The following is a 27749-nucleotide window of genomic DNA, read 5'->3' as shown; positions in this document are numbered from 1 at the left end:
GATCATTCTGTATAAGAGTTAATTTTTACAAACATTTCCTTAAGTACTTTGAAAGTATAAAAGTTATTTTGATACATTTCAGAGGTAACTTCCTTACAGCACACATACCAGTAGCAAAAAGTGTGATAACTGAAACTATAGAAAACAAGTATCGTTAAAGAAATTATTGTCATTTGTAAATGGTTTAGTAAAAATGAAAATGCTTTATTTTCCATTATAACTTTCTTTCTAAATATAACAGCTGATCAGAATACTTTGTTGAATGTATTATGACTTGTTTTTTTCTCATACCAGTGAAGTTGCATGTGAGTGTCTAATTGTTTGAATAAATTACCTTGCTTAGACAATATTATATTACATGTAAGTCTTATGATCCATTTTTTCCTCATATGTTTCCACAGAACAGATACATAAATAAGTATGTAAAGGTTTTGTTTAATTATCTTGCTTGCTACAGTTTAGTTCTTTTCATTCTTATTTTGTTTCAATGAGGACACAAACAAAAAAAAAAAAAAAAACACTGTCTGAACAGGCCTTTAAGGCCCAACGGTACCGACTGGTCGCCATGTCATCCTCAGCTTATGCATCACTGGATGCGGATATCGAGTGGCACGTGGTCAGCACATTGCTCTTCTGGCTGTTGTCACTTTTCATCACCGGTGCCGCTACTTCTCAACTGAAGCTCCTTAATTGGTCTCACAAGGGTTGAGTGCACCCCACTCGTCAACAGCACTCAGCAAACCTGGACAATGACCCATCCAACTGCTAGCCAAGCCTGATAGCGCTTAACTTTGGTTATCTGACAGGAACCGGTGTTACCAATGTGGCAAGGCCATTGGTTTTCAATAAGGATAGGCCTATAATTATTTGTATTTTAAGACTATCCCAGAAACAAATATCACAAAATATTGAAGTTTTACTTAGGAAACCTTTTTATTTCCAGGAAAAGTGTGGCTGTATTGATTGCTAGTTTTGACCAGTTAAATTGACATCTTCAGATAACAACAGAAAGCAGTGTCTACATGTATTACTAAATCAAAACACTTTGTCACAATTGTGTTTACAAATCCAAACTCAAAAATTGGGGTTACAATGTATGCTCCTACATATTTTTTCACTGTGCACAATGAAATGGTGCACAATGCATTTAATACATATGTAATGTGACCACAATTATTGAGTTTGGTATTGTAAATGTGATTGGCATAAAACAACGTATTTCAGTAGTCGATGCAGACACTGCTTTCTCTTATGTGATCTGAAGAATGGCACTTAACTGGGCAAAACTAGTAATCAATGTATCTAACCTTGCAATCTTGGCAAATAAAAAGTTTTCATAAAAAAAACTACAACACTACATTAAAGATCATCTCCTACAGCACTGAGTATGTGAGGTAATTATAGTTCCCAACAAATCAGTAAACTTTGTGACAAGTGTTTTTCTGTATATGCATATAACAAAAGTCAAAATACTGGTCAAATTTGTAATATATATATAACTGTTTGTCATAAAGAAACACTAGGTCAGCCCATTTTTTTTTTTGTTTTAGCGCTCAAAACTGCTATGGTCATTAGCGCCCGGTCCGTGACTTAGGAAACAGTAAAAAACCGAAAATGGAAACCAGCAGCAATGGGAACGAAAGTCATAAAATTGGAGAAACTAAAAGCAGAAGGAAGGCTTAAAAATCCACTACAGAAAGGGGTTGGTTGTCCCTAAAAAAAGCTTCAAATGACTAACGTCATTTCACTGGCACTAAGAAACTCGAGAACGCGATTGGCTGAGCGCGTGTCATCTGCTAAAATTGACGATATATCAGGCGATAGCTGTAGACGGGAGTGTAACGGATTAAAATAGGGGCACTCAATTAAAAGGTGTCTTACCGTCCACAGCTGAGAGCAGTGGGGACAGAGTGGGGGAGGATCGCCGCTTAAAAGATGTCGATGGCTAAAAAGACAGTGCCCTATCCGGAGTCTAGTTAAAATTACCTCCTCCCGACAACGCGTTCGGGAGGAAGAGATCCAAGCACAAGGAAGAGCTTTCAAGTCCCGCAATTTATTATGGGGAAGTGTCGACCAATGTGCGTGCCATAAATGAACAACACGACGACATAAAACGCTCCGTAGATCGGCGAAGGGAATCGATTGAATAGCTGGCCGAAGAAGAGAGACTGCAGCCTTGGCTACAATATCGGCCACCTCATTTCCACAGATACCAACATGTCCCGGGAGCCAGAGGAACGCCACCAAGACGCCCCCCAGGTGGAGCAAGCGCAGACAGTCCTGAAACCGGTGGACCAGAGGGTGCACAGGGTAAAGAGCTTGGAGACTGAGGAGAGAGCTGAGAGAATCTGAGCAGATAACGTACTGTATCCGCTGATGGCGGCGGATGTAGTGGACAGCCTGGAGAACAGCGTAAAGCTCCGCAGTATAAACCGAACACTGGTCGGGAAGCCGAAAGTGATTTGGGGTATCGCCAACAATATAGGCACTCCCTACACCTAACGATGTTTTCGAGCCGTCGGTGTAAATAAATGTGGCGTCCGTCATTTGTGCACATTGAGCAGCAAATGCCCGATGATAAACAAGTGAAGGAGTACCATCCTTGGGAAATCGACAACGGTCACGGAGCAGGCAGATCCAGGGACGGAGCCAAGGCGGTGCTGTACCCCAAGTTGTCAAGAAGGTTTTAGGAAAGCGGAAGGAAAGAGAATGGAGCAGTTGACGTAAGCGGACTCCCGGTGGTAGTAGGGAGGAGGGGCGGCCTGCATACCCTACATCAAAGGAGGCATCGAAAAAAAATGTCATGGGCTGGATTAGCAGGCATGGAAGACGACTCAGAAGGACTGCTCGCCGATTGGGCAGCAGAGGTTCAGCAGTCTCAGCATAAAGGCTTTCCACAGGGCTGGTGTAAAAAGCTCCAGACACTAAACGTAATCCACGGTGGTGGATAGAGTCGAGACGCCGAAGAATAGACGGCCGAGCAGAGGAGTAGACTATGCTTCCATAGTCCAATTTCGAGCGCACTAAGGCGCGATAGAGGTGGAGAAGGACCACTCGGTCCGCTCCCCAGGAGGTACCATTCAGGACACGGAGGGTGTTGAGGGATCGCAGACAGCGAGCCGAAAGATAGGAAACGTGGGTGGACCAGCACAGTTTTCTGTCAAACATAAGACCCAAGAATTTAGCGACGTCTGAAAACGGAAAGTTGACAGGAACTAGATGTAAGGAGGGCGGAAGAAACGCCTTACGTCGCCAAAAATTAACACAAACGGTCTTACTGGGAGAAAAACGGAAGCCGGTTTCGATGCTCCAAGAGTGGAGGCGATCGAGACATCCTTGAAGACGTCGATCAAGAAGGCTGGTCCGTTGAGAGCTGTAGTAGATCGCAAAATCGTCCACAAAGAGGGAGCCCGAGACATCAGGAAGGAGACAATCCATAATTGGATTTATGGCAATGGCAAACAGTACAACACTCAGCACGGAGCACTGGGGTACCCCGTTTTCTTGGGAGAAAGTACGGGAGAGAGTAGTGTTCACCCGCACCCTAAATGTGCGCTCTGCCATAAATTCGCGAAGAAAAAGGGGCAGCCGACCTCGAAAGCCCCAAGAGAACAGTGTGCGGAGGATGCCTGTCCTCCAACAGGTATCGTATGTCCTCTCCAGATCAAAAAATATTGCTACTGTTTGGCGTTTCCGGAGAAAATTGTTCATGATATAAGTGGAGAGAGCAACAAGATGGTCAACTGCAGAACGATGCTTTCGGAATCCGCATTGGGCAGGTGTTAAAAGACTGCGGGATTCCAGCCACCAAGCTAAACGGTAATTCACCATACGCTCCAAAACCTTACATACACTACTCGTGAGAGAAATCGGGCGATAGCTAGAGGGGAGATGTTTGTCCTTTCCAGGTTTCGGAACAGGAACGACGATAGCTTCCCGCCATCGTCTGGGGAAAGTACTGTCGGTCCAAATTCGATTATAAAGGCGAAGGAGGTAACGCAGACTATGGGTTGATAAATGCAGCAACATTTGGACGTGGATACCATCCGGTCCTGGGGCGGAGGAGCGAGAAGAAGAGAGTGCATGTTGGAGTTCCCGCATGGAGAAAACAGTATTGTAGCTTTCGCGATTTTGAGAGGAGAAAGCAAGAAGTCGCACTTCCGCTGCACGTTTCTTCAGGAGAAACGCTGGCGGGTAATTTGAAGAGCTCCAAATCTAAGCAAAGTGCTGACCCAATGAGTTAGAAATTGCGACGGGGTCCACTAATGTATCAAGCGCGACAGTGAGCCCAGAGACCGGGGAGAAACTAGGAAACTAGGCGCGCCTGAGAACCGTCGAAGCCGACTCCGAACTTCCGAGGAGGGAGTGAAGGTGTTAAATGAGCTAATAAAGAATTTCCAGCTTGTCTTCTTGCTATCGCGGATGACACGACGGCATCGCGCACGGAACTGCTTATAGCGGATACAGTTGGCCAAAGTAGGATGGTGGCGGAAAACGCGGAGAGCACGTCGCCGCTCACGTATTGCGTCACGGCATGCCTCGTTCCACCAAGGAACTGGGGGGCGCCGGGGCAATTCGGAGGTGCGTGGTATTGAACGTTCCGCAGCTGTAAGAATAACGTCGGTAATATGTGTGACCTCATCGTCGACGCTGGGAAAGTGACGGTCATCCAATGTCGCTAGAGATGAAAAACGTGTCCAATCGGCTTGGGCAAACTTCCAGCGTCGCGGGCGCATATATGGCAGTTGAGGCTGCAGTCTAAGGACACATGGAAAGTGGTCACTCGAGTGTGTATCATCAAGGGCGAACCATTCGAAGCGCCGAGCTAGCGGAACAGTACCGACCGCAAGGTCCAAATGAGATAAATTTGTCGTGGTGGCAGACAAAAATGTAGGGACCCCAGTGTTGAGGCAAACTAGATCCGCTTGGTGGAAGACGTCTAGCAATAGTGAGCCACGTGGACAAGGATGTGGAGATCCCCAAAGCGCGTGGTGGGCATTGAAGTCCCCAACCAGCATATAGGGGGGTGGAAGCTGTCCAAGAAGATGAAGGAAATCAGCTCGTGCCATTGGTGTGGACGATGGAATGTATGCAGTACAAAGAGAGAACGTGTATCCAGAAAGGGAAATACGGACGGCGACAGCTTGGAAGGAAGTCTTTAAGTGGATTGGGTGATAATGGAGAGTATCATGGAGAAGAATCATGAGTCCTGTGGTGTCACTGCCAGACACCACACTTGCTAGGTGGTAGCTTAAATCGGCCGCGGTCCATTAGTACTTCTCGGACCCGCGTGTCGCCACTGTGTGATCGCAGACCGAGCGCCACCACACGGCAGGTCTCGAGCGACGTACTAGAACTCGCCCCAGTTGTACGACGACGTTGCTAGCAACTATACGGACGAAGCCTTTGCTCTCATTTGCCGAGAGACAGAATAGCCTTCAGCTAAGTTCATGGCTACGACTTAGCAAGGCGCCACTAGCCTTACATAGTTTAATAGTTATCGTATGAAATGTCTCATCAAGAATGCTGTATTCACAACAAGGATAAATAAAAGTTAAGTATTCGAGGAGCTGCATCCTTTTCTTATTAGAATTCACTACTTATCCTGTTCCAGAATTCATGCCCGTCTGCGTTAGATAGCGTGCATTTCGGCCTCCTCTATCTACAAGATGTTGGCACATTCACCAACACATCAAGTCCTCCATGGGCTGGAGTGCCTTCAACAGAGGGGAGATCATATCGGACGGACTGAAAATGATGGAGAACAAAGCGGTCATGGGGACGCAGCTTTGTTTCCTGAAGACAGAAGATGACTGGCGAGTAGGATCGTAAGAGGATCGACAATTCATCCCGATTGGCTCGAATGCCGCGGGTATTCCAGTGGATAATGGACATAGGGTGAACAGAAAATGGAGGAATGTGACCAAGGTTGCCGTCAACTCAACGACTGCTCAGAGCTTGCGACCGACAGCATGGAATGACATTCAGCCGAAGGCAGAAGATCCTGATCAGCTCCTGCCACCAGCGATCGGCCGGTTGATTGGCTGCCAGCAGTGCGCCTTGGCGACACAGAAGACGGCCGAGGGCGATTTCCGCCACGTGGTGCTGTAGATGGGACACGCCTTGGCGGAGAAGGAGATGAACTGGGTTTCTTAGTAGCCTTGGAAGTATGATGTTTAGATGAAGGAGGAACCGATGGTTGTGAAGTTGGGGTACGTAAAAAATCTTCACGAGTATGCTCTTTTTTCGAAGTCTTGGTGTCTGACTTTTGGGCTCGAGATTTAGCAGAACCCGACGAAGGGTGAGCCAGAGAGTGGGCAGGCGAAAGTGGTGAGGTTGAACGGGCGATCTTTGCGCTGGCCGATCGGACGACCGTGGCACTAAAGGTGAGGTCGCAAGTCTGCGTGGCCGCCTCCTTTGTTGGCCGAGGAGAAGCAAGAACAGTGCTGTATTTTCCTGTCTGAGGCACGGTGGGCTGTCGACTGGCGAATAATTTTGGAGCAGCAAAGGTAGACACCTTTTCCTTCACTCTGATTTCCTGGATGAGCTTTTCGTCCTTAAAAACGGGGCAATCTCGAGAGGAAGCAGCGTGGTCACCCATACAGTTGATGCAGCGAGGGGATGGAGGTGGACAAGCACCCTCATGGGCATCCTTGCCACACGTAACACATTTGGCCGGACTGGAACAGGACTGGCTGGTGTGATTGAACCGCTGACACCGATAGCAATGCGTAGGGTTTGGGACGTAAGGGCGAACGGAAATTATCTCATAGCCTGCTTTGATTTTCGTTGGGAGTTGAACTTTGTCAAATGTCAAGAAGACAGTGCGGGTTGGAATGATGTTCGTGTCAGCCCTTTTCATAACTCTATGAACAGCCGTTACGCCCTGGTCAGACAGGTAGTGCTGAATTTCTTCGTCAGACAATCCATCGAGGGAGCGTGTATAAACGACTCCACGCGAGGAATTTAAAGTGCGGTGCGCTTCAACCCGGACAGGGAAGGTGTGGAGCAGTGAAGTACGCAGCAATTTTTGTGCCTGGAGGGCACTGACTGTTTCTAACAACAAGGTGCCATTCCGTAATCTGGAACAAGACTTTACAGGACCTGCAATTGCGTCGACACCTTTCTGAATAATGAAAGGGTTGACTGTGGAGAAGTCGTGACCTTTGTCAGACTGAGAAACAACAAGGAACTGTGGCAACGATGGAAGAACTGTCTGTGGCTGAGACTCAGTGAACTTACGCTTGTGAGCAGACATAGTGGAAGGTGAGGAAACCATTGCGGAAGAATCCCCCATGATTACCGGCGTCTCCGATGGCGCGCTCCTCCCTTGTGGGGGTCCCCTCTGAGGGCACTCCCGCCTTAGGTGATTGTTCACACCTCAGGTCACACCTCCCGACAAACGGACGGAGGGACCAATCGGCACTTTCGGAAGGTATCAGCTCGGGTAATCACCCCTCCCTGAGCCTGGCCGTTACCAGGGGGTAGATACGTGCCCTACCTGTCTACCCGGGGCGGGGAATTACGCATTACCCCGCCACCGGCTACGCACAAAAATGCGTGGGTCGGCCTTCAGACATGCACAGGGAGGAAGAAAGAGAAAGGGAAAGGAAAGAAGAGAGGACTCAAACGCCGCAGTGGAGAAAAGGGTAAAGAGAAGAGGTAAGGAAAAGAGAAGGACAAAGGAAGAAAGAAGACATACAAGCAGAGAAGGCGAAGAACGCGTTACATTTACGAGCGTCCGTCTCCGGACGTAGGCACAAACCATACTCCCAGATGGGAAGATAAGGGAAGGAAAGAGCCAGAGGTGAGGGGAGGAGGGGCGAAGATGGGGGATGGGGAAGGATGCGGAAAGGGAAGGTATGCAGCCCGGAAAGGAAGGAAGGCCACATTAGCTCAGGGTCCCGTGCTCGCTACGCACGAATCCACAAAAGAGTTGTGGACCCCCTGGGGGGAGCCCATCTTTCTGATAGATACATTTAACCTTACTTTCTCTGTCTTAGACTTCAGTTCACAATGCTGTTGTGGTCTGCGGGAGATGAGAAGGGGTTTAACACAGTGGTAATTATTATTCCATATTCAGAATGCCTCACTGCAAATAAAAACTCATTAAAATTAAAGGATAAAGCTTATAAAAGTCCATATACGTGGAAATTAAACATCACATTGTATATTTGAATAAGGTTATGTTACAAAAAGTGCAAAAAATGTCAAAAGTTGCCCAGATTGATAGTATCCAAAAGTACCTTAACAATTGCCTTTTTTACTGAAATGTCCCATGTGGCAACTACTATTAGTTACAACTTGCATTATATTAGTTAAAGAGGTCTTCAGCTGCATCAGTAACATTTTCCCAATACATTTGCAAATATCTCATTTAGCTTGTTTAGGAACACAAGCTGAGACCTGAACTAATCTATGTTTCTTTTTATTCTTCTTGTCCCCGTATCATGGTAGAGGTCAGACATAATTAACTGTTGTTGACCTAGGCTGTGTGGTAAGATTGTACATAGGTGTGGATCAACCAATTATAAACCATCTGATATAAATAGATCTGATTGTTTATAATGAGCAGTGTGAACCAACATCCTTAGAGCCCAAAGAAACTCTGATCATGCGTAAAGGCTGTTAGTGGCACCAAAGTTAGTGTCAAGTCCCTAGCAAACAAGACAAACAAACTGAGGGTAGCAAAGCAATAGTTGAAATGCTTAACTCCATTTTCAAATATTCCTTAACAAGGGAAAACCAAAGATAATTGCCACAGTTTAATTCTCTTACCAATGTAAAGTTGAATGAAATAAGTATTTGTGTCACTGGTATTGACAAACAGGTGAAATTGTTAAAATTTAACTAAGTTCCGCAGGCCCTTATGGATTCCCTGTCAGATTCTACACTGAATTTGTGGCTGAGTTAGCTCCTCTTCTAACTATATGATACTGTAGATCCCTAGGACAAAAAACTGTGCCCAGTTCTTTGAATAACATACATGTCACACCTGTCTACAAGAAGGATAGTAGAAGTGATCCACAACACCACCATTCAATATCCTTGACATGAATTTGATTTATAATCTTAGAATATACTCTGAACTCAGACATAATGAGGTACCTTAAATATTCTGACCTCCTTAATGCTAACCAACATGTATTTAGAAAACATTGATCATGTGAAACCAAACTAGCACTTTTCTCAATGACATACTGATAGCTTTGGGTGAAGGCAGCCTGGTAGATGCAGTATTTCTTGATTTCTGCAAAGCATTTGATTCAGTACTGCACCTACACTTATCATCAAAAATGTAATCACGTGGGGCATCAAGTGAAATTTGTGACTGGATTAAGAACTTTATGGTGAGGAGGACACTGCATGTTATCTTGGATGGAGAGTCATCAACAGATGTAGAAGTAACTTTGAGTGTGCCCCAGGGAAGTGTGTTGGGGCCCTTGCTGTTTGTATTGTATATTAATGACCTTGCAGACAATATTAATAGTAAAATCAGGCTTTTTGCAGATGATGCAGTTATCCATAATGCAGTATCTGAAAGAAGCTGCATAAATATTCAGTCAGCTCTTGATAAGATACAAATGTGGTGCAGAGAGTGGCAACTTGCTCAAAATGTTCAGAAATGTAAAATTTTGCACTTCACAAAACAAAAAAAGTGTAGTATCCTAAGACTGTAATATCAAAGAGACACTGTTGTAATCAGCTAGCTCATACAAATACCTGGGAAGCTGGTGGTAGAGCTCAGTTAATTGGTAGAACATTGGGGAAGTGCAATCAGTCTGCAAAGTAGATTGCTTATAAATCACTCATGCGACCAGTTCTAGAATATTGCTCAAGTATGTGAGACCCGTACCAGGTAGGACTAACAGGGAATATTGAATGTATGTGGAAACAGACAGCACGAATGTCACAGGTTTGTTTAATGCATCAGAGAGTGTCACAGAGATATTGAAGGAACTGAACTGGAAGACTCTCGCAGATGGATGTAAACTATCCCAAGAATGTCTGTTAACAAAGTTTCAAGAACTGGCTTTAAATGATGACTCTAGGAACATACTACAACTCCCTCTGTATAGCTCACGTATGGATCGTGAGGATAAAATTAGAATAATTACTGCATGCACAGAGGTGTTCAAACAATCATTCTTCCCATGTTCTGCCGGCTGGAGTGGCCGAACGGTTCTAGGCGCTACAGCCTGGAACTGCACAACCGCTACGGTCACAGGTTCGAATCCTGCCTTGGGCATGGATGTGTGTGGTATCCTTAGGTTAGTTAGATTTAAGTAGTTCTAAGTTCTAGGGGACTGATGACCTTAGAAGTTAAGTCCCATAGTGCTCAGAGCCATTTGAACCATTTTGAACCCATGTTCCATATGTGAATGGAACAGGAAGAAACTCTAATAACTGGTATAATGGGGCACAGCCTCTGCCATGTACCTCACAGTGGTTTGCAGAATACATATGTAGTTGTAGACAAGATGAGAAGTAGACCTTTCAGTAATCCAAAGTGAAGTCCAATGCCATCACAGGATACGAATCCTGTCCCAGCACAAATTGAGTGAAAGGAGCAAAGCAAGCACTGGAAGTATGTGGCTTCACTATTGCCAAAGAAGGTGATGATCCAACCATCGTCGGGCAACGTGACAATATTTTTGGGTCTGCAATGATCTGGTGCTAGCATGTAATATAAGGGGCGAGGTCGTCAACGTGAATCATTGCCGGAAGCTGTTGGAGGGGATGTTTTTGTTCCACAACAATGCCCCCATCTTATTCTGCAAAGTACACAGTTATGTGTGCTGTTTCTTTGAGCCATCAAATTTTGCCTCATCCCCATATTCTACTAACTTGGTGGCCTCAGATGAAGTACCATTGCATGGCAGGCATTTCCAGAATGATGAGGAGCTGATTTTTGAAGGGGAACGTTTCCCATACAGACAAAATGCAGACCTCTACAACCAAGGTGTCTTATCATTGAGACAAAACTGTCTTACTGAAGGGTGAATATTGAGAAACGAACATGACAAATTTCATTGCGGCAGTCTAATTTTTATGAGGGAATTAGATTAGGAAATGAGCCACTTAAAGTAGTAAAGAAGTTTTGCTATTTGGGGAGCAAAATAACTGATGATGGTCGAAGTAGAGAGGATATAAAAGGTAGACTGGCAATGGCAGGGAAAGCGCTTCTGAAGAAGAGAAATTTGTTAACATCGAGTATAGATGTAAGTGTCAGGAAGTCATTTCTGAAAGTGTTTGTATGGAGTGTAGCCATGTATGGAAATGAAACAGGGACGATAAATAGTTTGGACAAGAAGAGAATAGAAGCCTTCGAAATGTGGTGCTACAGAAGAATGCTGAAGATTAGATGGGTAGATCACATAACTAATGAGGAGGTATTGGGGAGAAGAGAAGTTTGTGGCACAACTTGACTAGAAGAAGGGATTGGTTGGTAGGACATGTTCTGAGGCATCAAGGGATCACCAATTTAGTATTGGAGGGCAGCGTGGAGGGTAAAAATCGTAGAGGGAGACCAAGAGATGAATACACTAAGCAGATTCAGAAGGATGTAGGTTGCAGTAGGTACTGGAAGATGAAGGAGCTTGCACAGGATAGATTAGCATGGAGAGCTGCATCAAACCAGTCTCAGGACTGAAGACCACAACAACAACAACAACAATTTTTATGAGGTGATAACTAAAGCACTGTGCCTATCTCTCTTAATTGTGCTTCAGGCATCCTTCTATAGCATGCTAGTGAGCACCTGGACTACACCCATTGCCTGAATTTCTTCAGTGGACTGCCCCCAATGTTCATCTCCCCTGGATTAGTATACTGACCTACATTCATCCCACAAGACAAAAATGTCAATGGTACTGAAGGGTACCAGAGCCCGAAGAGTTTGGCCAGACACACAAAAGATGCTAAATGTTGGCAGAACTATGTTCATAACAGTCTGAATCACCATGCGAATTTTTGAACCTCAGAGCTTACAGGGATTGGACAAAAATATGGAAACACCAAAAACAGAACACATTACCATGCCTAATGCAGTGTAAGAAATCCGCCAGCATTCAAAACTGTTTCCAGGTCCTGTATGACTCTCAGAGAAATATTATACCATTTCTCCTGAAAAATAGTATGACATTCTTGTACTGATGATGGAAGGATAACGATCAATACCCTTCTCTTGAAAGTAGACCACAAAGGCTCTATAATACTGAGATCTGGTAACTGTGGTGGACACGTACAATGCGACAATTCATCCTCGTGCTCACAAAATCAAGTCCTGGGTGATGTGAGCTTTGTGAACTGGCCCGTGTTACCTTGGAACACAGCATCACCACTGGGGAACAACCACTGGACAGGCGTGATCAACCAAAATAGTCACATAATCCTTGGCATGAATGAGACCTAGCAGAATAACCTTCGGGCCCAAGGAATGCCACGATATGGCTGCTCAAATCACCACCGAACTCCAGCCATGTATCGTGCTTGGGACATAAACTCGGCCAGAATTTGGAAACAATGAGAAACAAGACTTGTACAATGAAATCACACTCTTTCATTGCTCCTTAGCCCTGGTTTTATGGCTTCCACATCACGTTTTCCTGTTATGGGAATTCGCATCACTGATGAGTGGTTTTGGAATTCCAGCTCACCCTTGAGTTCCTCGCTTCCTGAGATCTCTTTGGTTGTTTTGGTGCTGACACGGTTTGCAAGTGTGACACTCAGTTTTGCAGTGACTTCTGCAACTGCCATCTTCTCATTTTGCGCCACAATCCTTTTCAACGACCATCTGTCACGATCACTCAACACCAATTTCGTCTACGTTGTCGCTTAGCGGATGATGTTTTTTGCTTTCCCTGTATGCGGTATGAGTCTTCGATATGGTGTCTCTTGAAACACCGAACACTTAGGCCACTTCATTTATGGAAGCCCCAACCATACGAGCATCAACAAATTGCCAACGTCCGAATTCAGTTAGTTGCAACATAATGCGCTCACAGTTATACAGAATACTGTTCTGATCACGACTGACACAGTGCAACACATTCAGGACACTGCACAGGTGCCGTTCATGGTCAAATACAACAGCATAACCTGCAGGCTTGGCTAGCATCTGCTATTATGTGCTATTATGTTCAAGCAAGTGTTTCTCGCTGTCTCTATATTTTTATCCAACCCCTGTAGGATCAACGTGACAAGTTCACATCTTAGTCACGTGCTACCAGACACTACAAGTGAGTAATCTTTTCGCAGTCAGTCTGTCTTTCTATGACTCGATCATGCGCTGGAGTCTGGTCCAGACAGTAGGAGACTTTGACTTACAATGTCGTAGACATTGCGGGTTGATGAGCATGTAGCGGGACTTTGAATTTCGCCGCGCTACACTCGTTCCCTCAGATAAAAAATATCCCGTCGCAGCCACAGTCTATGTTAGACTGTGGTCGCAGCGGTATGAGCGCTCGACGGCAGAGAAACTACTAAAATTGTAACTCTTTTTTTTTGTTTTCTATCCGTTTCAATTGTCTCTTGATAGCCGAAGCTTAAGGCAGACGTGATCTGATTAAGACGAATAAACTTATTAATGTGTAGACATTGTGGAAGTTGTTATGAAATTCGGAGGATGGAGAGAAGCATTAGAAATTCCTGGACAATGAAACTTATTGTAAGATTTCCGAGCCGACTTTTCACACAGAAATGAAGGAGATTTTTGAAGACCTGGACGCCGCACGAAAGAAGACAAGTTAACCTGGTAAAGGATGATTTATCTACGCCACTTCCCCATGTCAGTTACATTTTGTTATTCTCTGTTTCTTTTCAGTAAGTTTTGTAGTGGAAATTGGTTTAACTTTTGCTCAAAAACGCCAAAAGGACCACCCCAACGATAGCTTTTCTGTAACACAAAGTCCGATTTGCTTTTCATTCTTTCCCTTTTTCACGGTCATGAACGATTTTAAAAAACCCATTTTCACTTACGATTTCTTCCCACATTTTCAAACTTTTTCTTTTCTTCTCTCTTATTTTTCTTTTTTTTTTATTAACCACTACAAGCAGCTCATCCATATGTGTGTTCCTCCAAGCAGTTGATTAGCATGAATGTCTACAACTCTACATCTACCTCGGTTGGCTCTTTAAATACTATCTCAAACGGGTCGAGTTTTCAGAAATGGATGTAGTCGTCACCATTAAATCTCGCGAGATACCACAGCAGATTCTGCCTTCTCGGCATGGCGCCAGCAATGGCAGGATGCGAAGTGTCCAGCCGCATAGCGCATTAAATTGAATTGCAGACCATGTGATGAGCACAAATGATTACAGTATCCGTTGAACGAAACGCCACCATCGGCCTCGCGCGGAAAGACTGCAGCTGTATGTTTTTGGGACAGCTTGAAAAGTCGTGGAAGGTGCTTCCGCGTACGGACCACTCTGTGCAAATCCCGTAGTTAAACATTTCTTACACTTACATCTGAGCTATGAAAGCCTTCTTATAGTATTTGGTGGAAGCTGTATAATGTCCCGGTATCTTTTTGTCCATTTTCTATCGGGTGACGTCAACTGCGATTAGTCTATATGAGTTAACCAAGAAAAATGGTTCGCTCTCCGATAACAATCGCGAATGGTAAATAGATGTGCTTCACAATTAGGGCAGCAAAATAACTGACGATGGATGAAGTAGACAGGATATAAAGTGCGGAGGACTCTAACATGAATGTGTACCTGAAAAAGGGAAATTTACTAATAATACTGCATATCATAAATTAAAGTCTCTTGCCGCATTTTTCTTTCTGTATGTGAAAGATAATCTCAAGAACACGTTTGGGATTTTCATACAGTTTTCACTAATAGGTAGGATGATTTGCGAGGAATATTTGTGCTTATAATTTATTATCTCTACGACAGACAAATCATCCGGTCGTAGATACCTGTACGTCGTGAGGCGCTACTTTCAATATAAATTGAAGTGTTAGAAATTACTTTCTGAAGGTATTTCTTTAGGGTATAGAGTTGAATCGATGCGAAAGTGGACAATAAACAGTTCAAACAAGAAGAAACTAGGAGCTTCTGAAATGTGGTGCTACAGACGAATGCAGAAAATTAGAGGGTAGATCGGATAAATTATCAAGAAGTAACAAATAACGCTGACTAAAAGAAGAGAGACTGACATGCCACACCCTGAGAAATCGAAGAATCGTCAGTTTGGTAGTGGAAGAAAGTGTGTGGAGTAAAATCCAAAATGGAAACCATGGACTGACCACGTAAAGCAGTTTTAAATGGATGTTAGGTGGAGTAGTCACGTAGAGCTGAAGAAACTTGCACAAGATACACTGTGTACACAGCTGTATCGAACCACTCTTTAGGCTGAAGACAAAATGGCAATACTATGCAGAAAGAACAAGTGCTTGTGCGTCTTAATTCCTCTAATTTTTACATAAAGACAGCTAAAAAGTAATAACTGCTCAAAAAAGTTTTGCCCCACTGAGACGATTGACATATTTGTGCTTTTTTTAAATCGAAAACTCCATTATTAATACTCTTGTTATAATGGAGCTCTGTACATACAGCCACCTTCATTTTCTTGTTTTTAAAAAATTAACCCCTTCACTCTTCTGACTGAACATCGTAATTTTATGCCTGTACTGTCTCATCGACCATGAGTGCGGAAGCCTGCATTGTCTACTTGCTTTTTGACTCAGCCAGCTGTACTTCGAGGGATCCGTGTTGATTGTCAGCGCGGTCAGTCGTAATTGGCGACTAAGCTTGGGCAGTACATGCAACATACAAGAACTGGACAAAAATATCGAAACACCGCGAGAAATTCATGCTTGAACATAATGCAGATTCTAGTCAAGTCCATAGGTTGCGTTGTATTTAACCACGAACGGCTCCTGTGCAATGTTGCAAGTATCGGTGGTGGTCAAAACTGTTCTGTGTGCATTATGAGCTAAAGGAATTCGAAAGTTAACGAATTGTTGCTGCTCATATAGAAGTGCATGCGTAACCAAGATAGCCGAACCGTTTGTTGCTTCAAAGATGATGATGATTGGTTTGTGTGGTGCTCAACTGCGCGGTCATCATCGCCCGTACAAAGTTCCAATTCTTACACAGTCCAGTTTCTTTTTACACAGTTCAATCTACCCACTGTCACGAATGAGGATGATGAAGACAACACAAATACCCAGACCCCGGGCAGAGAAAATCCTCAACCCAGCCTGGAATCGAACCCGGAGCCCACTAGACCACGAGCGGCGGGCTTGTTTCAAAGAGACAACTTACCGAAGATGTATACCGCATACAGAGAAAGCGGAAAAACATCATCTGCTAAGTCACAACACAGACAAAAGTGTGTGTTGAGTGTGTGGCGGACGGTCACTGAGGAGAACTGTGACGAGAAATAAGAGGATGACAGTCGCAAAACTCACTGAAGAACTGTGGTGTATCGTCGGACTCGGGAGCTCTGACAGCACCGAAACACGAAAAGAACTTCATAAGCACGGAAATGCATGGCGAGCTGGAATTCCAAACCCATTCATCAGTGATACAAATGCCTACGACATGAAAACGTGGTGAGGAGGCCATAACATCTTCGCTATGGAGCAATGACAGAATGCCATTTGGTCGGATAAGTCTTGTTTCACACTGGTTCCAACTTCTGGCCGAGTTGCGTGCCAAGAGGGAAATATGGCAAGATTTCGGTGATATTGTGGGCAACCTTATCGTGGTATTTCTTGGGCCCTCTGGTTACTCTGCAAAACTGCATTACTGCCAAGGATTACGTGGCCATTTCGGCTAATCAGGTCCGTCCTATGGTACAATGTTTGCTGCCCTATGGTGATGCTCTGTTCCGTGACGGTTGGGCCGCTCTCCACCCAGCTCCCATCGCCCAGTACTGGCTTCGTGAGCATCACGATGAACTGTCGCTTCTCGCCTGGCTACCACTCTCATCGCATCTCATTATTATTGAGCTTTTGTAGTCTACTTTGCAGAGAGCGATGCGTATCGCTATCCACTTCAACCACCGTTACCTGAAGTTGCCAGTATTTGGCAAGAAGAATGGTATAAGATTCCCTTGAAAACCACAGAGGACCCGTATTTATCCATTCCGAGACGACTGGAAGCTTTTTTGAAAGCCAATGGTTTTCCTACACCGTATTATGCACGGAGTGTTTTGTGTTTCCATATTTTTGTCCATCCCCTGTACTTACTGCAAAGTGGGGCGTGGGCAGATTTCGATGGATACGTAGCATTGTACCGATTTGATAATAATTTTAACAAGGTATACAGCCACAGAAATCTCTCGACTGTCAGGTTCGAGTATGACCGTGTACTGTACCAGTCGCATGCATATTTTGATAAAAAAAAAAAGTGACCGATTCGATCAAAATGCGCCAATGTCTTTTTTGGAGTATAACCACAACGAACAGAGTCAAAGACTACAATAAAACTAAAAACAGCAGCTAGGCTGCTGCATCGTACTGCATTATCGTACAGCAATTTTTTGCTATCTCAGATTAATGAATCACAAAGATTTATACGTTGACGAGGAATTGTGATACCTAATACGAAAACTGTCAGCAAAAGCATTGTATTAGGCGAGTCCGCGTCCAATTGTAGTAAAAGTGGATCGCTTACAATATTTTTCCACATCTCTTAAATATGAATAATTATGCGAATACTCCAGTTAAGATATTTTACAACGTTAAATCCGAGAACAGAACCGTTATGAGTATCGTTTTCATGCACAACAAAGGAAAAAGGATTGTCAAGAAAATCATGGCTCCACATGAAAGCACTGCTCGGTACAGAAGACAGTCATGAGCTACACATGTATCCAAAAGACAGTGGACACGCTGCGCACGAGGCCTGCAGTCTTAAATGGATACGTGGCTCCAATGAATGCATTACCACTATCGTAACAGGCTTTTACTAGCTGCCTGGATAAGAAAACGACGGGAACTTGTTTTAACAAAGTAGAAACAGACATACGACAGATGAGGATCAAACATGAGGGCACCCAAGAAAGTGGATCACTCACTGCGGAACAGCTACAATGCCCAGGTTTCCAGTTAAAAATAAATGAATAAAAAACGGAGAAACGTGGTCAGAGTTGAAGAAAGAACAATATCGGGAACAAATGCCGTAGGCACGAGGTTACCAAACGGCAGGAATATCATAGTCTCCAACAGGCAGAAACGAATAAAGAAGACCAATTTCTCCTCGGTGTTTTGATGACTATTAGTGATTATCGAAGTTATACTGACTGAGAAATACTACATGATGAAAATATGACTAATATTATCTTACTGCAGTTTCGCTCCTGAAGATGAGCAGTGGTGTAATTTGGAAAGTCGAGTCAGCGAAAAATAAAGACGTATGGGCGATAGGCAAACGCCCCTTTATTATTATTATTATTTCTCTCACTACTCACAGACTACCAGTAACCGCAATGTCAGTTTAGTAGTAACTGTGGATACGGGCAACTTATTAGTCTAGAACATTACAGGTTTAGTGGAGCTCGCCCTGTAACTTGTTTTCCCAACAATTTTTGAACCGGATATCTATGGGAGTTTTTCTCCTTCGTAAACTAGTTGTGGGAGGCGGTGGCGCAGGGGAGGGTGGGGGGCGCGGGGGAGTTGAAGAAGAAGGTCACTGCCTGCTCCGCAGCAAGGTCGCCAGAAAGAACGCAGACTTGGCGCGGCGTCACTGAAGAAATCGCATAACGATGGTCAATATGGAATGGCTTTCTCAGTTATAATTCTACCGATTGGTACCGGTCGCTTGTCTAGCTCACACCCTTCAGTCACAAACACATAGTTCAATTTATGATATTTCACCAGCTTTATTCATTTGTATTCTACAGCAGCCAGTTACCTTGTTTTCGCGTTACATTCCATTTAATACATGGTGACAAATTTCGGGACTATTGACTTCATCTTCTGGCGTGTATGCATACAGGTTGTAAGCTATAAATAATGGAACAGCTACTTTAACTACAATTAAGAACAAAAATTTGGAACAGCGACAACAAAGAATGTTCTGTTGACGGGGAAGCACAGGGAGCAGTGCACTGTCTGTCCTCTTGTGCAAGGCTAGGTGTGCTACCTCTTCTTGCAGATACATACAGCAGTTACTATAGTGCAGTATTCGTGTAACAGACACTTTGCACGTCAAATGTATTGCTTAATACTACTTCGGCGTTTCAAGGGTTGATATGTAACACATTTCCTGCTGGAAAACACTACAGTCACAGTATTCGTGATAAATAAACGCCTTACCGCAGAACTGGGGGAACACAATCAGCTGTTTCAATGAGTAAGTCGTTTGTGAAGACGAGGTGTGTTTTTGAAACTTCGAACTGTTTTATACTGGTAGAATGCCTAGAAGCTGTCGCTACTATGGCAGCAAATCTAATTATTATAAAGGGAAACACGTGCCAGAGGATAAACAAATTCCGAGGGAAATCTGCTACTTACAATGACCCTGAACGTAAATGAATGTAACATACTGTGCACACATAGGAAAAGAAATCCACTATTGTACAACTACACCACTGATGACAAGTTGCTAGGAACAGTACCTGCCGTAAAATGTCCAGGAGTAACTATCCAGAGCGACATTAAAGTGGAATGATCACGTAAGGAAAGATGATGCCACACTGAGATTCATAGGAAGAATCTTACGGAAGTGTAGTTCATGCACGAAGGAAGTGGCTTACAAGGCGCTTGTTCGACCGATTCTTGAGTGCTGTTCATCAGTCTGGGATCCTACCAGGTAGGACTGATAGAAGATCCAACGGAGGGCAGCGCGTTTCGTCACAAGTTTACTTAGTGGGCTCGAAAGCGTTACAGAGATGCTCAACAAACTCCAGTGGCAGACGTTACACGTGAAGCGTTGTGCATAACGGAGATATCTACTACTGAAATTTCGAGTGAATACTTTCCGCAAAGAGTCGGATAACATATTACTTCCTCCCACATGCACTCCACGAAACGACCACGACGAGAAAATTCGAGAAATTAATAGTTACTACGGGGCTTAGCAATAACCACTCTTTCCACGTGCCATTCGCGAGTCGAACTGGGAAGGAAAGGATCAGTAAGCGGTATCAGATGCACCCTCCGCCACTCACCATTAGGCGGCAGGCGTAATATGATGGAAATGTGACGCAGCATCTCACCGACCCCGCGCGAACAGTGTCCGCGAGAACAGACATTATTGGCTCGGCTGTGCAGGAACGAATGGCTACGTGACGTATCTTGAATCTTTGCAGGATGACAAGTATCCACACGGCGAGGGCGAAACATCTGGAACACGCGAGACTATCAGCACGGCTATTATTTTTGCACCTTACCTTGTGGCGGCAGCAGAGAGAGGCGAGCCGACAGAGGTATGCCCAACGACAACACGTTGTCTCTTCAGACGAGTAACAGTTCAGGGTCAAGTATGACGACGGACGTATCGGCATGTGAACGAGACCGAACATAACTACATTTTCGTTATCGTCGTACGGGCCCAGTACCTGGAGAGTCATTGGGTACACAACACGATTACTTCTGGATCATATGAGCGGTAATTTGGACAGAAGTCGTTAAATTTCCGACGTTTTAAGGTCAGTGGCGTTCTTCGAGGTCTCCGTGAAATTACCTTTCGTATACGAAAATCAGCGGCCTGTCATTTACGCACAATACGTGACCTGTGCGTAGACATCTAACGCCACATAACTCCGCAAACCTACCAACATGCTGTTGGATCCCTGATACGCAGAAGATCATGTATTTCGTTCCAAAGGCAGACAAACAAACTATTAAGCAGGCGGTCATAATGTTTTGGCTCATCAGTGCGTTATTCATGTTGTCCTGACATGTTGACCCCTGGCCAGCATGTTCTCCAGATCATCGACTCATTGAAAACATTTGACCATTGGTTGCCGAGAGAATGGCATGTCTCCACATGCCAGCCACTATCATTAATGAACTCCTTGTGAGAAGTTGAAGCAGCCTGGAATTACGTACCAGTAACCATCACCTACCTTCAATTCGACTCAATGCCCAGCCGGGTTAGAGCTGTTATCGTTGCCATAGGTGACAGCACTGCGTACTAAATTTCGCACCTCGTACACCCTTAAACCACATACTAATTTGTAAGTGCATCCTTCCCACTATATTGTTTTAGCACAGTAAATACAATTTCGTATTTTCTATCGTTCATGGTGTTGCAGTTCTAATGTCCAACAGTGTACACTATCCAATCAGAAGTGTGTGGATATCCCCATATAATACTAAACTGACCACTAGGTATCACGAGAGGCAGACCCACCGGTATATAAAGAGACACGGAGTATTTTGTTGTCATTAGCAACGTGGGTCAGTCAAGAGAACTCAGTGACTTCGAATGTATACTAGTTGCTGGATGTCGTAACAAATGGGTGGAGTAACAAATCCATTGGGAACAATTCAACCACTTTAAATCTGCCCAAGTCGGCTTTAAATGATGTGAAGTGGAAACGGGAAGGAACAACCACAGCTGAATACAAAGTCCAGGTAGACCTCATATACTGACAAACAGGTACAGTCGAGTACTGTGAAGAGTGAAACTTCCTGGCAGATCAAAACTATGTGCTGGATCGAGACTCGAACTCGGGGTCTTTGCCTACTGTGACGAGTAGTTGTAAGAGAATCCTGGGAATCAAGAATCCGGGCGATTTTTGCTTTTTATCGATATCGGCATGATATATCGATATCGGCATGATATCAGTCCCAGGATTTCCTACACTTTCGAGAATGGTTTATACATCTGATATAATTAAATTTTCCTTGGGACATTTGAGTCTCAATGTATGTAAGATAATGATAGAAGCTGAAGAAATGAATTAAAATTTTGTGCCACGGCTGGGACTTGCACCCCGCTCTCTTTACTTACCATGCAGGTGTGCTAGCCATTACACCGCAGTAGCGGTATAGGTGACATAGCTGCACAGACTACCTTAGTCCAATGCTGTCCCTCGGCAATAGCGACGATTGAAGAAGGGAAAAATAAGCTGAAGACGTGAAGTTTGTGTTAGGGAGGGAATTAGACTAACGTAGTTTGTGCAGGGGTATTACCTATACTGCTATAGTGGTGTAATAGCTAGCACACCTGTCTTCTAGGCAAGGAGAGCCTGGTTCAAGTATCAGCTGTGGCACAAAAATAGAGAATGTTCTAATTAAAAGTTAAGTTTACATTTTTTGTGTAAGATGACATTTGCTATAGTAATTTTTCATTTTTCCCAATTTTGGAGTTACATTAACATTTCATACTAACTGGCAACTGAAAATGCATTCACTTAGTCTGTTATCGTCCCTGTTGCAATTAATGGTAAGATTTGACAGAAGTCTCCAGAGAAGAAAATGGTACAGCTGGCAGTAGGACTACTGTTGTTACGAAAATTTCGAGTTGTTCTGTGGAACGCTTCAGTGGATCTTTTATGGGATATCGGAACATTATCCCAAATAATAGAAGTACAATCCTGCATCAGTTACGAGCATTACTTTGCTTTGAAACATTACAGATGCTGTTCGTGTCGTTGGCACAGACTGTCAGCACGTTAGCTGGGCGGCCATATGCCTATCACGGCTAGATGACAAAGGCACCGTTTTCACAGGAACAGGACTTCATTGTATCATAGCTCTGCTAATTGACACGAAATATTTGTAAATTATGCACACAAAGCTTCCTCGTGAATCACTCCACCGAGCTTGGACATCTCAGTCGGTGGAACGAGTGCTCGCGAAATGCAGAGGTCCCGAGTTCGAGTCCGAAATGCAGCTTAAATCTGCTGGTGGGAAGTTTCATCCTATACGTGTGTCCTTGTGCCACATTTTAAATAATAATACATCACAGACAACGTGGGGGAGGGGTCTGCTTTAGGCCGCAGCTTGATAGTCTAACGGAAGGGCAGGCTGGGGCGCTCTGCTACGCTGCGGCTGCGGCCTGCCTACTCACTCCTCGGCCAGCGTGGCGGCGCCCTCCTCCTGGCCCGGCGCGTTCACGTGGTACACGCAGAAGCTGTCCAGCAGCGCCCGCATCTCGCTGAAGTTGAAGAACGCCTGGAAGCTCGACACATCTGCAACCAGACACAAAAACAACTAAACGTGTCGTCCCTGACCGGTCGAAATCGTCAGATGTAAAAGTACGACTTAGACAAAATATCTAGTTGGTGTGGCGAATGGTAGCTAGCTCTAGAGCTATAAAAATTGTAGTTTATGCGGATGATCGGGAAAAACAAACCCGTAATGTTCGGATACTGCATTTGTAGTGTCCAGCTTAACACAGTCACGTCGTTTAAATATCTGGGCATAAGATGGCAAAGTGATAACATGTGAGAACTGTGGTAGGGTAGGTGAATGGTCGAATTCGGTTCGTTGTTAGAATCTTGGGACAGTGTCATTCATCTGTAAAGAATACCGCATATACGATGCTAGTGCGACCTATTCTGGAGTACTGCTCGAGTGTTTGGGATCCTCACCAGGTCGAAGCAATTCAGAGGCGGACTGCTAGAGTTGTTACCGGTAGGTTCGAACAACACGCTAGTATTACGGACGTGTTTCGTGAGCTCGAATGGGAATCCCTGGAGGGAAGGCGGCGTTATTTTCGAGGAACACTACCGAGAAAATTTAGAGAACCGGCGTTTGCAGCTGATTGCAGAACGATACTACTGTCGCCAATACACATTTCGCGGAAGGATCACGACGAAAAGATACGGGAAATGAGGAGTCATACGGAGGCATACAGACACTCATTTTTCCCTCACCCTGTTAGCGAGTGGAACAGCAAACGAAATTTTTAGAAATGATAATTAAATAAACACCCTAGCTGCAAGCAGGCGTTGATACACTTCGTTGGGGACATGTTGAAAATGTGTGCCCCGACCGGGACTCGAACCCGGGATCTCCTGCTTACATGGCAGACGCTCTATCCATCTGAGCCACCGCGGGCACAGAGGATAGTGCGTCTGCAGGGACTTATCCCTTGCACGCTCCCCGTGAGATCCACATTCCCAACATGTCCACAACACTACATTCGTAGGTAATAAACATTATTTTAATTAATATTCGTATATTTCGGTAACTGTTGTACTACCTTGTATTTCCGTTTATCGGAGTGAATAGATAGGTATAAACCCGATGAATCTACAGTCACAAAGCAATTACTGGACGGAATGCAATAGAAGGATGCCATGTTGATAAGATTGTTTGAAGTGTTATCAGGCATGAGGAACAAGTTAACAATTATGCACGACTTCGGCGATAGTGCTGACTTCTCTGTTGCCTTGCTGTCAACTTGCTAAATAGCAAAACTCTGTGATGCAGACAGTGAGTATACTGATGCAAAACGTAGCCTACTAAGCTGTTTGACTTCCCCACATGTCCTTACTACTTTCGCTAGCACGCGAAACAGAGTTGAGCCAGACGTGCACGGCGGATTAACGGTCGTTGGTCTGGTATACCAGCCAGTTGAGATAGTTTCAAACCGTTTCTCACGCTCGTCTACGCAAATACCCTAGCTCTGCCTCAGAAAACGACACACGAACAGTTAAAATACGGTAACACGCAGAAGTTTACATCATTCACAAACAGATACGGCACCCGACAACCCTCCCTTATGTTAACTGGCGGCTTTGGCGACACAAGTGGCATCTGGCCACAGAGTTAAAAAGTAAATATGGCAAACGAAGAAATAGTGGGCCATTACAACGGGACAATGGGTAGGAAAAACAGAGACAGAGTGAGTGAGAGAGAGAGAGAGAGAGAGAGAACACACACACACACACACACACACACACACACAGAAAGAGAGAGAGAGAGAGAAGAGGGGGGGGGGGCGGGCAGGATGGGGTGGGGGTGGGAGGGGGAGAGGGAGAGAGAAGTAGTGGTCTAGGAAACAGTTTCGCTGACTACAGTTTGCAACAACTCATCAACAAATTTTGATTTTGGTTGCTTCTGCAAGGCAGACTGCATGAATATACAAACTGCGACATCGTGATTCACTACAAGCTACAACGGTTGAACCGAAACAACTGGCTACTCTTACGCCCCCCCCCCCTCACCCTACCGTGACTAGAGACTTCAGGTCAACTGATCTTGTGCGTTTGTTCCATGTCATAGACTGCACCTTCTGTGGTTCCATAAGAGGTAAAAAAAAAGTTAATAATGTTTACAATAATCTAGTGGTAATAATAGTATTTAAAATTCAAGAACGGCGTGCTCTGCTAAAAAGGGTGTACAACGGCGCTAACGTCGTAGTTACGACGTACTTTACAGCATTTGATACCCTTTCTACAGCAGATGTCTGTTCCCAGCATGATCGGGAGGCTCCGTGATAAGAATTTTGAAGACATGGAGATTGGTGGAAAGTAGGAGTCGTGCAACAAGTTTTTTTCTCGGCCAGTTTCGGCTGCAAAAATGCAACATTTGTTGTGGAATATCTTGGAATATTCCCGCTTCAGCCCCTACAGTTTCACAAAGTTCCTGTAAGGGGCGTAGCCTTCAAAATGGCGTCTGTAACGGAGGTGCGTTCCACGAAGACAGCTGTTACTGAGTTTCTTTTAGCGGGACACCACATCATCGCAGATATTTATAGGTGCTGACAGAATGTCTACGGAGACCCGGTAGTGAAAAAAGCGCGGTGATTTCCTGGACGAGGCGTCTGTCACCATGGCAACGAGGTCGCGCAAACTTGTCCGATCTCCAGCGCGCTGGCCGGCCGCACACAGCTGTGACTCCTGCAATGCTGGAACGTGCGAACACATTCGAGATGATCGACGGACCACAATCAGATATCTCGCTGCTGAACTGAACGTCTCTGTTGGTAGCGGTGAGACACTCGTCGGCCAGCTGGGGGTACTCAAAGGTGCGTGCCCGCCGGGTTTCTCGCCGCGTCACAGAAGACCATAAACAGCAACGCAGGACCGTCTGCGCGGAATTGATTGCGCGTCACGAGGCGGATCGCGACAATTTTTTATCGAACATCATCACAGGCGATGAAACGTGGATTAATCGCTTCGAATCGGAAACCAAGTTTCTAAGTTACTTGTGTAACCAGTCAATTACAACTGGGACATTTCCTGAGTGGCTAAAATATGCAGATGTTAAGCCTCTATTCAAGAAAGGGGATAAAGAGATACCATCAAACTACAGACCGATTTCACTTTTGCCAGCATTCTCAAAAATTTTAGAAAAAGTAATGTACAGGCAGCTTCTCAACCATCGGACCACAAATAACATATTATCAAGAACACAGTTTGGATTTCTGAAGGGTTCTGATATCGAGAAGGTTATTTACACCTACAGTGAAAATGTACTTAATTCATTAAATAACAAATTACAAGCAGCAGGGATTTTCTGTGATTTGTCAAAGGCATTTGATTGTGTGAACCACAACATCCTTTTAAATAAATTAGAATTCTATGGTGTCACGGGCAGTGGTGCAAAATGGTTCATGTCATACCTCGCTAACAGGAAACAAAGGGTGTCAGTGCAAGGGACTAGTGAATTAAGTCATCAGTCATCATCAGAATGGGAAGAAATTACATGTGGTGTCCCACAAGGATCCGTCTTAGGGCCATTGCTTTTTCTTGTGTACATTAATGATCTCTCATCAGTTACACTGCCAGAAGCAGAGTTCGTTTTGTTTGCAGATGACACGAGTATTGCAATAAATAGTACGTCGAGTGTAGTTCTAGAAAGATCCACTAATGATATTTTCATGGATATTAATAAATGGTTTAAAGCCAACTCACTGACACTTAACTTCAAAAAGACTCACTATATGCAATTCAGAACCTGTAAGAGGTTTCCACCCAGCATATGCATGAAGTATGAAGAAAAGCAGATAGAAGAGGTTGACAGTCTTAAATTCCTGGGATTACAACTTGATAATAATTCAGTTGGGAGAAGCACACCACAGAACTGCAGAAACGCCTTAACAAATCTGTATTTGCAATTCGAGTGTTAGCAGACATAGGCGACATAAAAATGAAAAAGCTTGCATACTTTGCCTACTTTCATTCCATAATGTCATATGGTATAATATTTTGGGATAACTCTTCAAGTCAAACAAACGTTTTTGGAGTCCAAAAGCGTGTAATATTATTTGTGGAGTAAATTCACGGACGTCTTGTAGAAACCTCTTCAAAGAACTGGGTATACTAACTACTGCCTCTCAGTATATTTACTCCTTAATGAAATTCGTCCTAAAGAATATATATCTTTTTCCAACAAACAGCTCAGTTCATACATACAATACTAGGAACAAAAATGATCTGCACAAGGACTTAAAAGCACTTACTTTAGTTCAAAAAGGAGTCCACTACTCAGGAACACTCATCTTCAATAATTTGCCAGCAAACATAAAACATTTAATTCTTGAGTTTCTCCCGGCGTATTTGATAATCAAAATATCCACGGGTGTACTGCCGGTCTACAGTGTCCAACGGGCACAATATTTCGGCGATCATACATGTCGCCATCATCAGGTGAACTGACGGACTGAGCTCCTGTGAACGTGCCGGCACGGAGATCCGTACACTATGGCTGCTCAGGTGGAACTGGGTTCGGTCGCGGCGGCGGCGGATTTAAATACCCTCCGCCCGCGGCGCGCTCACTCCGCCGTCCGCGCCCCGCGCCACGGTCGCGCGGTGGAACAGATTGCGACGGCGTCTGAGATGACGTCGGTGTGATGGCTCCGTCCGCCGTGGTCGTCACAACTAT

The 27749-nt window shown here is 44.4% G+C and overlaps 1 protein-coding gene and 1 non-coding gene across 8 annotated transcripts in view; both read right to left on the bottom strand.

The window, feature by feature from the left end:
* Positions 1–27749, bottom strand: part of LOC126260026 (protein NDRG3) — a 584669-nt gene that overhangs the window by 71558 nt on the left and 485362 nt on the right. For all 7 annotated transcript variants that reach the window (XM_049957195.1, XM_049957197.1, XM_049957192.1 and 4 more), the window contains one exon: positions 22984–23104. In XM_049957195.1, coding sequence (XP_049813152.1) covers positions 22984–23104 — 121 coding nt within the window. The remainder of the gene's footprint in view (positions 1–22983; positions 23105–27749) is intronic.
* Trnat-ugu (transfer RNA threonine (anticodon UGU)) lies at positions 23902–23976 on the bottom strand. The gene has a single exon. It is a non-coding gene; the product is annotated as a tRNA-Thr (tRNA).

This window comes from Schistocerca nitens, chromosome 5, assembly GCF_023898315.1.
Source record: "Schistocerca nitens isolate TAMUIC-IGC-003100 chromosome 5, iqSchNite1.1, whole genome shotgun sequence".
Classification (NCBI taxonomy): domain Eukaryota; kingdom Metazoa; phylum Arthropoda; class Insecta; order Orthoptera; family Acrididae; genus Schistocerca; species Schistocerca nitens.
This window is presented reverse-complemented; position numbering and strand designations above follow the sequence as displayed.